Source organism: Heterodontus francisci, chromosome 10 (assembly GCF_036365525.1).
Source record: "Heterodontus francisci isolate sHetFra1 chromosome 10, sHetFra1.hap1, whole genome shotgun sequence".
NCBI lineage: Eukaryota > Metazoa > Chordata > Chondrichthyes > Heterodontiformes > Heterodontidae > Heterodontus > Heterodontus francisci.
In genome coordinates this window covers 93,451,447-93,467,358 of record NC_090380.1, presented here as the reverse complement: position 1 = coordinate 93,467,358, position 15,912 = coordinate 93,451,447, and the positions used below count along the sequence as shown (strand labels likewise).

The following is a 15,912-nucleotide window of genomic DNA, read 5'->3' as shown; positions in this document are numbered from 1 at the left end:
GTGAATGATTGTTTTTCGGACTAGAAGGAGGAATACAGTGGAGTTTCCCAAGGCTCATACCAGGGCTCCTGCTATTTTTGATATACATTGATAACTTGGACTTGTGGGTACAGGGCACAATTTCAAAATTTGAGATGACATGAAACTTGGTAGTATAGGAAACTGTGAGGAAGATAGTAATCGACTTGCAGAGGACACAGACAGGCTGGTGGCATGGGCGAACACATGGCAGATGAAGTTCAATGCAAAAAAGTGAGGGGTGATATATTTTGGTCGGAATAATGGAAGAGAGACAATGCATGCCAAATGGTACAATTTGAAAGGGGGTGGCAAGAGAGAGACCAAATCTCTGAAAGTGGCAAGACAGGTTAGCAAAGCATTTAATAAAGCAGATGGGATCCTGGACTTCATAAATAGCAGCATAAAGTACAAAAAACAGGAAGTTACATTAAACCTATGTAAAACACTAGTTTTGCCCCAGATGAAGTACTGTGCCCAATTCTAGGCACCGTACTTCAGGAAGAACGTGAAGGCTTTGGAGAGATTACAGAAGAGATTTGAAAGATTACAATCATGTGGATATACTAGAGAAGCTACGGTTGTTCTCCTTGGAGCAGAGAAGGCTAAGAGGAGATTTGATAGAGGTGTTTAAAATCACGAATGGCTTAGATAGATTAAATAAAGAGAAACTGTTTCCAATAGCTGATGGGTCTATGATGAGAGATTTAAGATGATTGGCAAAAGAACCAAAGGCAACATGAGAAAAAACATTTTCATGCAATGAATGGTTAGGATTTGCAATGCACTGCCTGACAGTGTGGTGGATACAGTTTCAATAGTAGCCTTCAAAAGGGAATTGGATAATTACTTGAGGGAGAAAAAATTGTAGGGATTTGGGGAAAGAAGAGGCAGTGGGACTTACTGGATTGCTCTTTGAAAGAGATAGTGCAGAGTCGATGGACTGAATGGCCTCCATTCGGTTTAGTTTTAGTTTAGTTTATTGTGCAATTCTATAATTGAGATTTGGACAGATCTCTGTGATGGTGTCCAAGAGAGAAATAGCAAAGCGGGTGCTGGCAATGCTGCATTAGAGGCTTGCAAGGGGTTAGGAGGAAAGGCTCTACTCCAGCGTCATGGATCTCTGGAGCCAACATACTGATCAACCTCTGTACACTATGTGTACTGAAATTTTAAGCATGTGTATGATTTAGTTATACATTGTATAGAGAGAACATTTTCCTGATAGCCTTTCCAACTTAAAAATATTACAACATACAGAATGAATTTGGCACAAAGCTGCTATTACTGTGAGATTCTTACCTTTGAGCTGTACCCAGACTAGAATCATAGAAATTGATGCCATGTTTCAATGAGCAGCAGAGATCGATCAAGAAACTGTGTACAAATTCTCGAACTAAATCTCTCCCAGCTACTATGGAATCTTGGGCACCCTGTCAGGATTTAAGAAAGATTCAAATGCTCATTTTTATAATGCCTTTACATAGCATTAACAGCACAGAAACAGGCTATTGTGTCCAACTGTTGTATGCCAGTGTTTAATCTCATGTGGCTCCCCACACTGTACTTCATTTCAGCTTATTCAGATACCTTTCAATTCCTTTCTCTTTCATGCATTTATCTATCTTCCTCTTAAATGCATTTATGCTATTTGCCTCAACTACTCCATGTGGTAGCAAGTTCCACATTCTAAATACTCTCTGGGTAAAGAGGTTTCCCCTAAATTCCTTACTAGATTTTGCAATGCGGACATTCAGTATTACAGTCGTGATTCTTCCTACTTTAGTTACATCGTTTTTTAAAAATTAATTCACGGGATGTGGGTATCCTTGGCTAGGACAGCATTTAATGCCATTCCCTAATTGCCATTGAGAAGGTGGTGATGAGACGCGTTATTGAACCGCTACAGTCCGTGTGGGGTAGGTACACCACAGTGCTGTTAGGAAGGGAGTTCCAGGATTTTGACCCAGCGACAGTGAAGCAACAGCGATATAGTTCCAAGTCTGGATGGTGTGTGGCTGCGAGGGGAATTTGCAGGTGGTGGCGTTCCCATGCTGCCATTGTGCGTCAGTGGTGGAGGGAGTGAATGTTTGTGGATGGGGTACCAATCAAGTGGGCTGCTATGTCCTAAATGCTGTTGAGCTTGAGTGTTGTTGTAGCTGCACCCATCCAGGCAAGTGAAGAGTATTTCATCACACTCCTGACATGTGCCTGTAGATGGTGAATAGGCTTTGGGGAGTGAGTTGGTGACTTATTCGTCGTAGGATTCCTAGCCTCTGATCTGTTCTTGTAGCCACGGTATTTATACGGCTAATCCAGTTCAGTTTCTAGTCAATGGTAACCCCCAGGATGTTGATATTGGGGGATTCAGTGATCATAATGCCATTGAATGCCAAGGGGAGATGGTTAGATTCTCTCTTGTTTGAGAGAGTCATTGTCTGACACTTGTGTGGCGCAAATGTTACTTGCCACTTATCAGCCCAAGCCTGGATATTGTCCAGGACTTGCTGCATTTCTACATGGACTGCTTCAGTATCTGGAGTCGCAAATGTTGCTGAACATTGTGCAATCAGCGAACATCCCCATTTCTGACATTATGAGTGAAGGAAGGTCATTGATGAAGCAGCTGAAGATGGTGGGGCTTGGGACACTACCCTGAGGAACTCCTGCAGTGATGTTCTGCAGCTGAGATGATTAACCTCCAACAATCATAACCATCTTCCTTTTCACTAGGTATGACTCCAACCAGCGGAGTGTTTTCCCTGATTCCCGCTGACTCCACTTTTGCGAGGGCTCCTTGATGCCATATTCGGTCAAATGCTGCCTTAATGTCAAGGGCAGTCACTCTCATCTCACCTTGAGTTCGGCCCTTTTGTCCATGTCTGAACCAAGGCTGTAATGAGGTCTGGAGCTGAGTGGCCCTGGCAGAACCCAAACAGAGCATCACTGAGCAGGTTATTGCGAAGCAAGTGCCACTTGATAGCACTGTTGAGACACCTTCCATCACTTTACTGATGATCGAAAGTAGACTGATGGGACGATAATTGGCTGGGTTGGATTTGTCCTGTTTTTTGTGTACAGGACATACCTGGACAATTTTCCACATTGCTGGGTAGATGCCAGTGTTGTAGCTGTACTGGAACAGCTTGACTAGGGGCACAGCAAGTTCCGTAGCACAGGTCTTCAGTACTATTGCCAGAACGTTGTTAAAACCCATAGCCTTTGCAGTATCCGGTACCTTCAGTCGTTTCTTGATATCACTTGGAATGAATCGAATTGGCTGAAGACTGGCATCTGTGATGCTGGGGACTTCAGGAGGAGGATCATCCACTCGGCACTTCTGGCTGAAGATTGTTGCAAATGCTTCAGCCTTATCTTTCGCACTCATGTGCTGGGCTCCCCCATCATTGAGGATGGGGGTATTTGTGGAGGATATTGTGGAAAGAAGGAAAGAAGATAGACAATACAGCATCCTTTTCAAATCCTTAGGATGTCGCAAAGTGCTTCATAGACAATCAATTTTTAAAAAAATATATAGTCATTTGTCTTTTGTGGGCAAACGCAACAACCACATTTGGTACATCAAGATGCAACGAAAAACTACCAGTTACACTTACCCTGTATTAGGCTGCTAAATGTCAACCAATTGATTTAATCACAACACATCCTATTAGGCAATCATTAACATTTGAATTTCCCTAAACAGTTATTCAAGAGCTAACAAAAAGAATGAAACATAATATTCCACAAATAAAAGTACTCTCCCTGTATGATAGTGCGATACTGCTGGAGCCAACTTGCCTCAACACTGGTGAAAGAAATTAATTCCACTTACTGGTGTTGCTTGCCAAAATAGCCCTACCCACCTCAACATAGTAGTGATGAACAAGGATTTAGGATTACCGCAGATATAGTGGAGCCTGACGCTGATAAAGGCCCGGAACAGGTTAATTGTTGTCACTGTTAAGAAGGGAGTGGGGTCAGACATGGCAGTATCAGCTCATGTTCAAGTGAGGCATATTGGTCCTAAATCACAGAAATCGGACCAAGATTATGATCATTACAATATTTTTTCTTGAGACTCACCTTGTTATTTTTTACATGAACATCAACAATTCCATTCCAGTGATATAATGAAGCAATATGATTCAAAACACCTGCACTGAAAAGACGAACCTTCTGTGTTTTACTTATGGCTTTATTTTGGACAACCTAGAAGACAGAAACAATAAGAAAGTAATTTTATTTCATGAGCTAAAACTTTAAGACAAGAACTTCTAGAGGTTAAAGGTGACAAGATTTTTAAGTGGATTAAATAAAATATCCAGGGTTTGCACCCAGAATTTTCAACACATAGGAGTAGTGATAGCACAGTGGATAGCACTGCAGCCTCACAGCTCCAGGGACCCGGGTTCGATTCCGGGTACTGCCTGTGTGGAGTTTGCAAGTTCTCCCTGTGTCTGCGTGGGTTTTCTCCGGGTGCTCCGGTTTCCTCCCACAAGCCAAAAGACTTGCAGGTTGATAGGTAAATTGGCCATTATAAATTGTCACTAGTATAGGTAGGTGGTAGGGAAATATAGGGACAGGTGGGGATGTTTGGTAGGAATATGGGATTAGTGTAGGATTAGTATAAATGGGTGGTTGATGGTCGGCACAGACTCGGTGGGCTGAAGGGCCTGTTTCAGTGCTGTATCTGTAATCTAATCTAATCTAATCTACATTCCTCCATTAAATGTGCACAAAATAGTCAACCTGATGAAAATCTGTTTTTAACTTGCAGCAAATTTTCCACTCACATTAGCAACCAGAGCAAAATATACACAATAATCTCAGCTGAACCATCGGGATTGGAAACGTGAAGCGTGAATGCCCCAGGAACGTCTCAGTGCAGTTACTCAGCAACACTGGTACAATCCTGGCTTAAAAGTATGGAGGATAAATTTAAATGTTAATTTTTTTGAATGTATTTGTGTAATATATTTGATTTGGACACCTGGTACACAATACATACATAATTTATAAAAATGTATACTGCACTGCATTATTAAAGTTCTCATCCTGTTTTCTTGTTCAATGTTTTTCTTATTTATAAATTAAAAATGTAAACTCCATCTCATTTTCTCCCTAAACTCATCATCTGGTGAAGGCAATGGCCGGAATTTTACGCCACCCAGCGAGCCAGATGGTGCTGGGGGGTGGTGTAAAATAGAGTGGGAGGCTGTGGGAGGCCTTCCGACCCGCTCCCGCCTCCGCCCCACTTTACGTAGGGCAGGGGGTGGGGGGCAAAAATGGGCTGTCCTCCCCAGGCCAATCAAGGCTTTTAAGTTGCCAATTAATGGCCACTTAGGGGTCTTCGCCCACCTCCACGGGGATTTTACCCATGGCAAGCGGGTGTCCTGGAGCCGGGAAAGGCCGCCCGGTGAAAGCTGGTGGCCTCTCAACACCCCCATCGGGGGGCCCTGACAAACGGGCACAGGGTGCCCGATTGCGGGCCACCTCCAGGACCCAAGATGCCCCCCTTCCCCCCAAACGACCACCCTTGCCTCGCCGGGGCCCGAATGATTAACCCAGGCGAGGCAACCCAAACTTACCTGCACTCCTGGCTCCATGTCCTCGGCTGGGCTGTAGTCCCAGCAGTGGCCACCGCTCCCGATGGCGCTGCGGGGACTAAGAGCCGCCGGCCTGCTGATTGGCCGGCAGCTCAATGAGGTGGGACTTCCTCCCTCAAGCGGATGGAAGTCCCGCCTCGGAACAATTAAAGCCTGGGGACCTGTAAAATGCGGGTCGGATCGCCAGGCTAGGTGGAAGCAGGTTCGCCACCGACTTTTATGTCAGTGGCCAGCTCTCGTCCGCCCGACATAAAATCCAGCCCAATGACTTTATGGGTCAGTAATGTACCACAGCTATAATATTGGAGGTGTAAAATTTTGTTGATAGTGAAATAGAAATTGTAACAATAATATGAATATTATATTATATGAATAAGCCACTTTGTTGTGACTTGAGGGTGTGACTAAACCATTAGTGCGATTGATCTTCTGATCAGTAAAATTCACCAATATAATTTTTGCACTTCATGCTACTTTTTCCTACGTTAACAATGACAGTGGGGCGGCACAGTGGCGCAGTGGTTAGCACCGCAGCCTCACAGCTCCAGGGACCCGGGTTCGATTCTGGGTACTGTCTGTGTGGAGTTTGCAAGTTCTCCCTGTGCCTGCGTGGGTTTTCTCCGGGTGCTCCGGTTTCCTCCCACAAGCCAAAAGACTTGCAGGTTGATAGGTAAATTGGCCATTATAAATTGTCACTAGTATAGGTAGGTGGTAGGGAAATATAGGGACAGGTGGGGATGTTTGGTAGGAATATGGGATTAGTGTAGGATTAGTATAAATGGGTGGTTGATGTTCGGCACAGACTCGGTGGGCCGAAGGGCCTGTTTCAGTGCTGTATCTCTAATCTAATCTAATCTAATCAGGTGCCAGCAAGGCAGCATTAACAACATTCTGCTAAAAAAAAAATACATGTATGAAAGCTTTGCTAAAATGAAGATCAAGATTCCCAGATGTCCATCCAAGATTTGAGCTGAAAAATAAGCAAAATAGAAGTCCAGTATCCAGACTGACAAACCTTTGTTTTTAAAGCTGACAGAAGTAAATTTATGATCGAAATCCGATCTTCTTTTAGTCCAGAAGTGAAAATATCTGTGATGAAATCTTAAAAAAAAATGCAAAAATTAGGTTAATGTGATTTTTAACTAGTAACTGACTGATTATTTTTACAACCTTTCTTATTTCCATTTTATGGTTGCTACCAGTCATTACTGTTTTTTTTTCTAGAGATACAGCACTGAAACAGGCCCTTCGGCCCACCGAGTCTGTGCCCACCAACAACCACCCATTTATACTAACCCTACAGTAATCCCATATTCCCTACCACCTACCTACACGAGGGGCAATTTATAATGGCCAATTTACCTAACAACCTGCAAGTCTTTGGCACCCAGCGAAAACCCACGCAGTCACAGGGAGAACTTGCAAACTCCTCACAGGCAGTACCTAGAATCGAACCAGGGTTGCTGGAGCTGTGAGGCAGCAGTGTTAACCACTGCGCTACTGTGCCGTTCCCAACTTTCTTCTTTATTCTTCTCGAGCTCCAGATATACTGTTGTACATCCTCCTTCTTCCCCCTGCATTTTATTGAAGATTTATTGTTTGGTCTTCTACTCTAACTCATTCTTTCTGAAAGATCTTAAAATTATTGAACTTCAGTCATTTCCCCTTACAATCTCCAAGCTGGTCATCTCATATTGATTTACCTACTTTTCTTGCAATCTCTTTTCAACCTTGGCAGTGTGCTGCACTGTAGCCCTACAGCCTTCACCGTAAGTTTCTCAGCAATAACAAAAATTGGTTCACACAAGGTGCCTGGAAACTACTGCAGGGATATATATAAAATGGAACACCCTCATTGAATAACAAGACTAAAAATACCTTTTAACTCCAAGACTTGGCTAATAGTGTTGTTGTCACCGGCAATCAGAAATGAAACTGTAAACTGGATATAAGCCATTCGGACATCAGGCCTCTCCTACAGAAACAAACACACATTAGACTACTCAAGCTGTCATTAATACTGATTCTAAAGACATTTACTATATCAATAGCTACAGCATATTGTTCAGTGTGGTGAAACCTATTAGTTATTTAACCTTTTATTTAAAAACTCACAGCATATAAGAACGCAAGAATTAGGAGCAGCAGTAGGCCATGCAGCCCCTCGAGCCTGCTCCGCCATTTGATAAGATCATGGCTGACCTGAATGTGGCCTCAACTCTACATTCCTGTCTGCCCCACCCACAACCCTGGACTCCCTTGTCAATTAAAAACCTATCTAACTCAGCCTTGAATATATTCAACGCCCCAGCCTCGACTGCTCCCTGGGGAAGAGGATTCCACAGACTAACTACCGCTGGGAGAAAAAGTTTCTCCTTGTCTCAGTCTTAAATGGGAGACTCAATTTTAAATGGTGGCCCCTAGTTCTGGACTTCCCCCACAAAAGGAAACATCTCCTCAGCATTCACCCTGTCAAGCCCCCTCAGGATCTTATATGTTTCAATAAGATCACCTCTCATTCTCCTAAACTCTCATGGGTATAAGCCCAACCTGTTCAACCTTTCCTTTCCTTCCTTTTTGGCCTCCTTGTCTCAAGAGACAATGGGTAAGCGCCTAGAGGTGGTCAGTGGTTTGTAGAGCAGCACCTGGAGTGGTTATAAAGGTCACATCTAGAGTGACAGACTCTTCCACAGGCGCTGCAGGTAAAGTTGGTTGTTGGGGCTGTTACACAGTTGGCTCTCTCCTTGCACTTCCGTCTTTTTTCCTGCCAACTGCTAAGTCTCTTCGACTCTCCTCTCTTCAACCCCGCCTTTATAGCTGTCCGCCAGCTCTGGCGATCACTGGCAACTGGCTCCCACGACTTGTGGTCAATGTCGCAAGACTTCAAGTCGCGTTTGCAAACGTCTTTGAAGCGAAGATATGGACAGCTGGTGGGTCTGATACCAGTGACGAGCTCACAGTACAATACATCCTTGGGGATCCTGCCATCTTCTATGCGGCTCACATGGCCAAGCCATCTCAAGAGCCGCTGGCTCAGTAGGGCGTATATGCTGGGGATTTTGGCTGCCGCGAGGACTTCTGCGTTGGAGATATGGTTCTGCCACCTGATGCCAAGGATTCTTCGGAGACAGTGAGGATGGAATGCGTCGAGACGTCGCTCTTGGCTGACATACGTTGTCGAGGACGCAGGCTTGAAACACTCGGACTTTTGTGTTCTGTGTCAGTGCGCCATTTTCCCACACTGTCTTGGCCAGTCTGGACATAGCAGACGCCTTTCCCATGAGCTTGTTTATTTCTGCATCGAGAGACAGGTTGCTGTTGATGGTATGTGAACTCTTGAACCACTCCCAGAGCATGGTGGCCGATATTGATGGATGGAGCATTTCTGACGCCCTGTCCCATGATGTTCGTTTTCTTGAAACTGATAGACCAAATTCATTGCAGGCAGCCGCAAACCTGTCAATGAGTCTCTGCAGACACTCTTCTGTTTGGGATGTTAGTGCAGCATTGTCAGCAAAGAGGAGTTCCCTGATGAGGACTTTCCGTACTTTGGTCTTCGCTCTAAGACGGGCAAGGTTGAACAACCTGCCATCTGATCTAGCGTGGAGGAAAATTCCTTATTCTGAAGACTTGAACACGTGAGAGAGCAGCAGTGAGAAGAAGATCCCAAACAGTGTAGGTGCGAGAACACAGCCCTGTTTCACACCACCTGGGATGGGAAAGGAGTCTGATGATGCACCGTTATGCTGAATAGTGCCTTTCATATTGTCATGGAACGAGGTGATGATGCTTAGTAGTTTTGGTGGACATCCGATCTTTGCTAGTAGTACGAACAGACCATGTCTGCTGACGAGGTCAAAGGCTTTGGTGAGATCTATGAAGGCAACTTAGAGGGGCATCCGTTGTTCGCGGCATTTCTCCTGTAGCTGGTTAAGGGAGAACAGCATATCAATAGTGGATCTCTCCGCCTCAAGATAGACACGGTCATCCAGCTTCTGGAGTCTGTTTAAAACGACTTGAGCGAAGGCTTTCCCCACTGTGCTGAGCAGGAGATTCCGCGGTAGTTGTTGCAGTCACCGCGGTCACCCTTGTGACAGAGGGCGATGATATTGGCATCACGCATGTCCTGTGGTACTGCTCCCTCATCCCAGCACAGGCAAAGCAGTTCACCGAGTGTTGAAAGTATAGCAGGCTCGACACACTTGATTATTTCAGGGTCAATGCCATCCTTTCCAGGGCCTTTTCCACTGGCTAGGGAATCAATGGCGTTACTGAGCTGTTGGCTGTTTGTCCAGCTCATCCATGACTGGCAGAGACTGGGCTGCATTGAGGGCGGTATCAGTGACAGAATTTTCCCTGGAGTACAGTCTAGGTAGTGCTCCACCCAGTGGTCCATTTGCTTGCGTTGGTCAGTGATCGCTTCCCCTGATTTAGACTCGAGGGGGCGATCTTCTTGATGGTTGGCCCAAAAGCTCTCTTAATGCCGTCATACATTCCTCTGATGTTTCCAGTGTCGGAAGCCAACTGCATAGGTGTTGCCAGTAGTTGTTTACACATCGCCTGGCTGTTCTTTGCGCGGTGCTTCTGGAGGCTTTAAGTGCTAAGGATGTTAACTTGCTAGGGGATTTCTTGTAGTTCAGCAGTGCAGTGCACTTGGCAGCTATGCCTGGTTCCATCTCTTCAGAGTGAGATTGAAACCAGTCTGCATTCTGCTTCTCACGTTTGCCAAAGGTGGTCGTTGCTGAGTCGTAGATGGCATCTCTGATGTGGGCCCACTTGGTCACTGCATCCCTTGCAGGAGTGTTTTGAACAGCTTTTTCAAGCGAATTGAGAAACTTTTGTGACAGCTGTGGGTAAGCAATTCTGGTAGTGTTGATGCGTGGGCAGTCCTTCTGCTTGGAGTGATGTAACTTCTTTGGTTTGAGTCTAACTTTGCTGCACACCTGGGAGTGGTCGGTGTCGCAGTCTGCACTGTGGAAGCTGCGTGCGATTTGTGTTTATGGAGGCTTGCCTTGTGACGATAAGGTCCAGCTAGTGCCAATGATGTGATTATGGGTGTCTCCGTGAAACCTGGCGACAGGGTTTAGTTTGAAAGAACGAGTTGGTGATGCAGAGTTGTGGTGGGTACACAACTCCAGCAGTCTCTGTCCATTCTCATTCATCCCTCCAATACCATAGCGTCCGAGGCAGGAGGGCCATGAGTCATGGTCGGCCCTAACCCTGCCATTAAAGTCCCCCAGCAGGAATAAATGTTCAGTATTCGGAATGCTACTAATTTTTCTATTTTATTGTTCATTCATGGGATGTGGGTGACGCTGGCCAGGCCAGCATTTATTGCCCATCCCTAATTGCCCTTGAGAAGGTGGTGGTGAGCTGCCTTTTTGAACCGCTGCAGTCCATTTGGGGTAGGCATACCCACAATGCTGTTAGGAAGGGAGTTCCAGGATTTTGACCCAGTGACAGTGAAGGAACGGCGATACAGTTCCAAGTCAGGATGGTGTGTGACTTGGAGGGGAACTTGCAGGTGGTGGTGTTCCCATGTATTTGCTGCCCTTGTTCTTCTAGTTGGTAGAGGTCGCAGGTTTGGAAGGTGCTGTCTAAGGAGCCCTGGTGCATTGCTGCAGTGCATCTTATAGATGGCACACACTGCTGCCACTGTGTGTCGGTGGTGGAGGGCGTGATGTTTGTAGATGGGTGCCAATCAAGCAGGCTGCTTTGTTCTGGATGGTGTCGAGCTTCTTGTGTGTTGTTGGAGCTGCACCCATCCAGGCAAGTGGCGAGTATTCCATCACACTCCTGACTTCTGCCTTGTAGATTGTGGACAGGTTTTGGGGAGTCAGGAGGTGAGCTACTCGCCTCAGGATTCCTAGCCCCTGGCCTGCTGTTGTAGCCACGGTATTTATATGGCTACTCCAGTTCAGTTTCTGGTCAATGGTAGCCCCTAGGATGTTGATAGCGGGGAATTTAGTGATGGTAATGCCACTGAATGTCAAGGGTAGATGGTTAGATTCTCTCTTGTTGGAGATGGTCATTGCCTGGCACTTGTGTGGCGCAAATGTTACTTGCCACTTATCAGCCCAAGCCTGGATATTGTCCAGGTCTTGCTGCATTTCTACACAGACTGCTTCAGTATCTGAGGAGTCACGAATGGTGCTGAACATTATGCAATCATCAGCGAACATCCCCACTTCTGACCTTATGATTGAAGGAAGGTCATTAATGAAGCAGCTGAAGATGGTTGGGCCCAGGACACTACCCCGAGGAACTCCTGCAGTGATGTCCTGGAGCTCAGATGATTGACCTCCAACAACCACAACCATCTTCCTTTGCGCTCGGTATGACTCCAGCCAGCGGAGGGTTTTACCCCTGATTCCCATTGACTCCAGTTTTGCTAGGGCTCCTTGATGCCATACTCGGTCAAATGCTGCCTTGATGTCAAGGGCAGTCACCTCGAGTTCAGCTCTTTTGTCCATGTTTGAACCAAGGCTGTAATGAGGTCAGGAGCTGAGTGACCCTGGCGGAACCCAAACTGAGTGTCGCCGAGCAGGTTATTGCTAAGCAAGTGCCGCTTGATGGTACTGTTGATGACACCTTCCATCATTTTACTGATGATTGAGAGTAGGCTGATGGGATGGTAATTGGCCGGGTTGGACTTGTCCTGCTTCTTGTGTACAGGACATACCTGGGCAATTTTCCACATTGCAGGATTATTGCCAGTGTTGTTGTTGCACTGGAACAGCTTGGCTAGGGGCGCAGCAAATTCTGGAGCTCTGGTCTTCAGTACTATTGCCGGAATACTGTCAGGGCCCATAGCTTTTGCGGTATCCAGTGTCTTCAGTCGTTTCTTGATATCACGTGGAGTGAATCGAATTGGTTGAAGTCTGGCATCTGTGATGCTGGGGACTTCAGGAGGAGGCCGAGATGGATCATCAACTCGGCACTTCTGGCTGAAGATTGTTGCAAATGCTTCAGCCTTATCTTTCGCACTGATGTGCTGGGCTCCCCCATCATTGAGGGTGGGGATATTTGTGGAGCCACCTCCTCCAGTTAATTGTTCAATTGTCCACCACCATTCACGGCTGGATGTGGCAGAACTGCAGAGCTTCGATTTGATCCGTTGGTTATGGGATCGCTTAGCTCTGTCTATCGCAAGCTGCTTATAGTTTGGCACGCAGACAGTCCTGTGTTGTAGCTTCACCAGGTTGACACCTCATTTTGAGGTATGCTTGGTGCTGCTCCTGGCATGCCCTCCTGCACTCTTCATTGAACCAGGGTTGGTCTCCTGGCTTGATGGCAATGGAAGAGTGGGGGATATTATGATATTATGGAGTTCCTTGTAGTGTTGGAGTATAAATGCTGAGTAGGTGTACTGGACCAGAGGCAGTGAGCAGTCAGATGGACAGTATGCATTACGATCCATTTGTAGGTGGCTCTATCATGTTCAGCAAAGAGTTTCTGATGGCGAAGCCCACTCCATGCTGTCTTGGTTCTTCTGGATTCCTACCCTGCGAGTAGAAGGTGTAGTCTTGCTCCCTTAGTGATCTGCTCGCAGGGAGGCGTGTCTCCTGAAGAGCTGCAATGTCCACATTGAATCTACTGAGTTCATTGTTAATGATGGCGGTCTTCCGAGAGTCGTTGTTTTGTGCAAGATCTTCCGACAGGTCAGGACACATAGTTCTGATGTTCCAGCTTGCAAATCGAAGGGCTGATACCTTCTTTCCTTTTTTTGTTGTGCTGTTTGGTGCGGTATTACAGTCCACTTGTCAGGCAATGACCCAGAGTTCCAAGCACCCATTGAAGCAGGTGGTCTGTGGCGGGACAGAACCTTTCTGACCGGGGGCTGCCCGGTTTGAGGCTCGTGGTAGCTGTCCAATGAGATGTGATGACCACTCCCACCGACAAAGTCAACCCATGGCGCCCAATCTCTACGCCAATTGAGCTGGACTTAAAACCCGTAACTGCTGCCTTCCGTGCTAATTTGGTCGCTGTGAGGCGACTATGGAGTGACCTCTCCATGGCGCATGCCAGGGGCGGGGAATGTTCTGAGTTGCCCAAGCGTCAAAACCCCCCTCTCGGCCTTCCTAGTGGGGTCCAAAGGAGTGCAGAGCATGACGTTTTGGCACTAGTTTGGCTGCAGGAACTGCCAGAAACATGCCTTAGGTGACACATGACCGCGTTAGGGGCTCCGCTCCGGATTTTGTTAGGGTTCACTCCCTTAGCCTTAGTGTCTCCCGAGACGCCCACAAAGTAGTTCAACTTTTCCTCATAAGATAATCCATTTGTCCCAGGAATCAGTCGAGTGAACTTTTTCTGAACTACTTCTAATGCAATTATATCCTTTCTTAAGTAAGGAGAGCAAAACTATACACAGTATTCCAGATGCGGTCTAACTAAAGCCCTGTATAGCTGTAGCAACACTTCCCTACTTTTAAACTCTATTCCCCGGCAATAAAATGCCAACATTCCATTTGCCTTCCTAATCACTTGCTGCACCTGTATACTAACCTTTTGTGATTCATGTTTCAGGACACCCAGATCCCTCTGTACCATAGAGTTCTGCAGTCTTTCTCCATTCAAATCATATACTGCTTATCCATTCTTCCTGCCAAAGTGGACAAGTTTACATTTTGCCACATTATACTCCATCTGCCAAATTTTTGCCCATTTACTTAACATATCTAAATTCCTTTGTAGAGTTTTTATGTCCTCTTGACAGCTTCCTACCTATCTTTGTGTCATCAAACTTAGCCACCTAAATTTAGCTACTACATTCAGTCCCATCATCCAAGTCATTGATATAGACTGTAAATAGTTGAGGCCCCAACACTGATTCCCGTGGCACTGCACTAGTTACAATTTGCCAACCTGAAAACAACCCATTTATCCCTATTCTCTGCTTCCTGTTAGCTAATCAATCTTCTATCCATGCTAATATGTTACACCCCTTCATCATGCATTCTTATTTTGTGTAACCTTGAACGTGGCACCTTATCGAATGCCTTTCGGAAATTCAAGTACACCACATCTACAGTTCCCCTTTATCCACCTTGCTTGTTACTTCCTCAAAGCACTCTAATAAATTAGCCAAACAGCATATCTGTTTATTGCAAGAATAACCACAAAAAAAAATCAATCCTCATAATATTAGGATTTAATAAGTATTTATTTATTTTAAATTAATTTATTAATTAGTGCTAGAAATGTCAGTTAGAGGGGTAAAGTGCTTCACCTGTGAGATGTGGGAGGTCCGTGACGCTTCCAGCATTCCGGACGACTACATCTGCAGGAAGTGTACCCAGTTGCAGCTCCTTACAGACCGCATGGATCGGTTAGACAGCAACTGGATGCACTTAGGAGCATGCAGGTGGCAGAAAGCATCATAGACAGGAGTTTTAGAGAAGTGGTTACACCCAAGGTGCAGACAGATAGATGGGTGACCGCTAGAAGGGGCAGGCAGTCAGTGCAGGAATCCCCTGTGGCTATCCCCCCCTCCAACAAGTATACCGTTTTGGATATTGTTGGGGGGGATGGCCTATCAGGGGAAAACAGCAGCAGTAGCCAGAGCAGTAGCACCATGGCTGGCACTGTTGTTCAACAGGGAGGGACAAAGCGCAGAAGAGCAACAGTTAGAGGGGACTCTATAGTCAGGGGCACAGATAAGCGCTTCTGTGGGCGTGAAAAAGACTCCAGGACGGTATGTTGCCTCCCTGGTGTCAGGGTCAAAGATGTCTCTGAACAGACGGTGCATTCTGAAGGGGGAGGGTGAACAGCCAGAGGTTGTGGTACACATCGGTACCAACGACATAGGCAGGAAGAGTAATGAGGTCCTGCAGAGGGAGTTTAGGGAGTTAGGTAGAAAGTTAAAAGACAGGACCTCCAGGGTCGTAATCTCGGGATTACTCCCTGTGCCACGTGCCAGTGAGGCTAGAAATAGGAAGATAGTGCAGCTAAACACGTGGCTGAACAGCTGGTGTAGGAGGGAGGGTTTCTGATATCTGGATCATTGGGATCTCTTCAGGGACAGGTGGGACCTGTACAAGAAGGACGGGTTGCATCTAAACTAGAGGGGCACAAATATCCTGGCTGCGAGGTTTGCTAGCGTCACTCGGGAGGGTTTAAACTAATGTGGCGGGGGGGTGGGAACCAGAGTAGTAGGACAGCTGGTGAAATAAATGAGGGGGAACTAATAAATAAGGCCAGTAAGACTAAGAGGAAGAGCAGGCAGGGAGATGTTGCGGAGCACAGTGGGACTGGTGGTCTGAAGTGCATTTGTTTCAATGCGAGA

The 15,912-nt window shown here is 46.1% G+C and overlaps 1 protein-coding gene across 7 annotated transcripts in view; it reads right to left on the bottom strand.

Annotated features, from left to right (window-relative positions):
• Positions 1-15,912, bottom strand: part of urb1 (URB1 ribosome biogenesis homolog) — a 158,967-nt gene that overhangs the window by 114,671 nt on the left and 28,384 nt on the right. For 6 of the 7 annotated variants that reach the window (XR_010975862.1, XM_068041058.1, XM_068041061.1 and 3 more), the window contains 4 exons: positions 7,506-7,602; positions 6,643-6,728; positions 4,105-4,230; positions 1,321-1,451 (listed from right to left, as the gene is read on the bottom strand). Coding sequence is in view for 6 of the 7 variants with exons in the window: in XM_068041058.1 (XP_067897159.1) it covers positions 1,321-1,451; positions 4,105-4,230; positions 6,643-6,728; positions 7,506-7,602 (440 nt within the window). In the remaining variant the exon portion in view is untranslated. Of the gene's footprint in view, positions 1-1,320; positions 1,452-4,104; positions 4,231-6,642; positions 6,729-7,505; positions 7,603-14,132; positions 14,207-15,912 lie in introns of those variants that run through there. The other variant, XM_068041060.1, reaches the window with a different exon arrangement.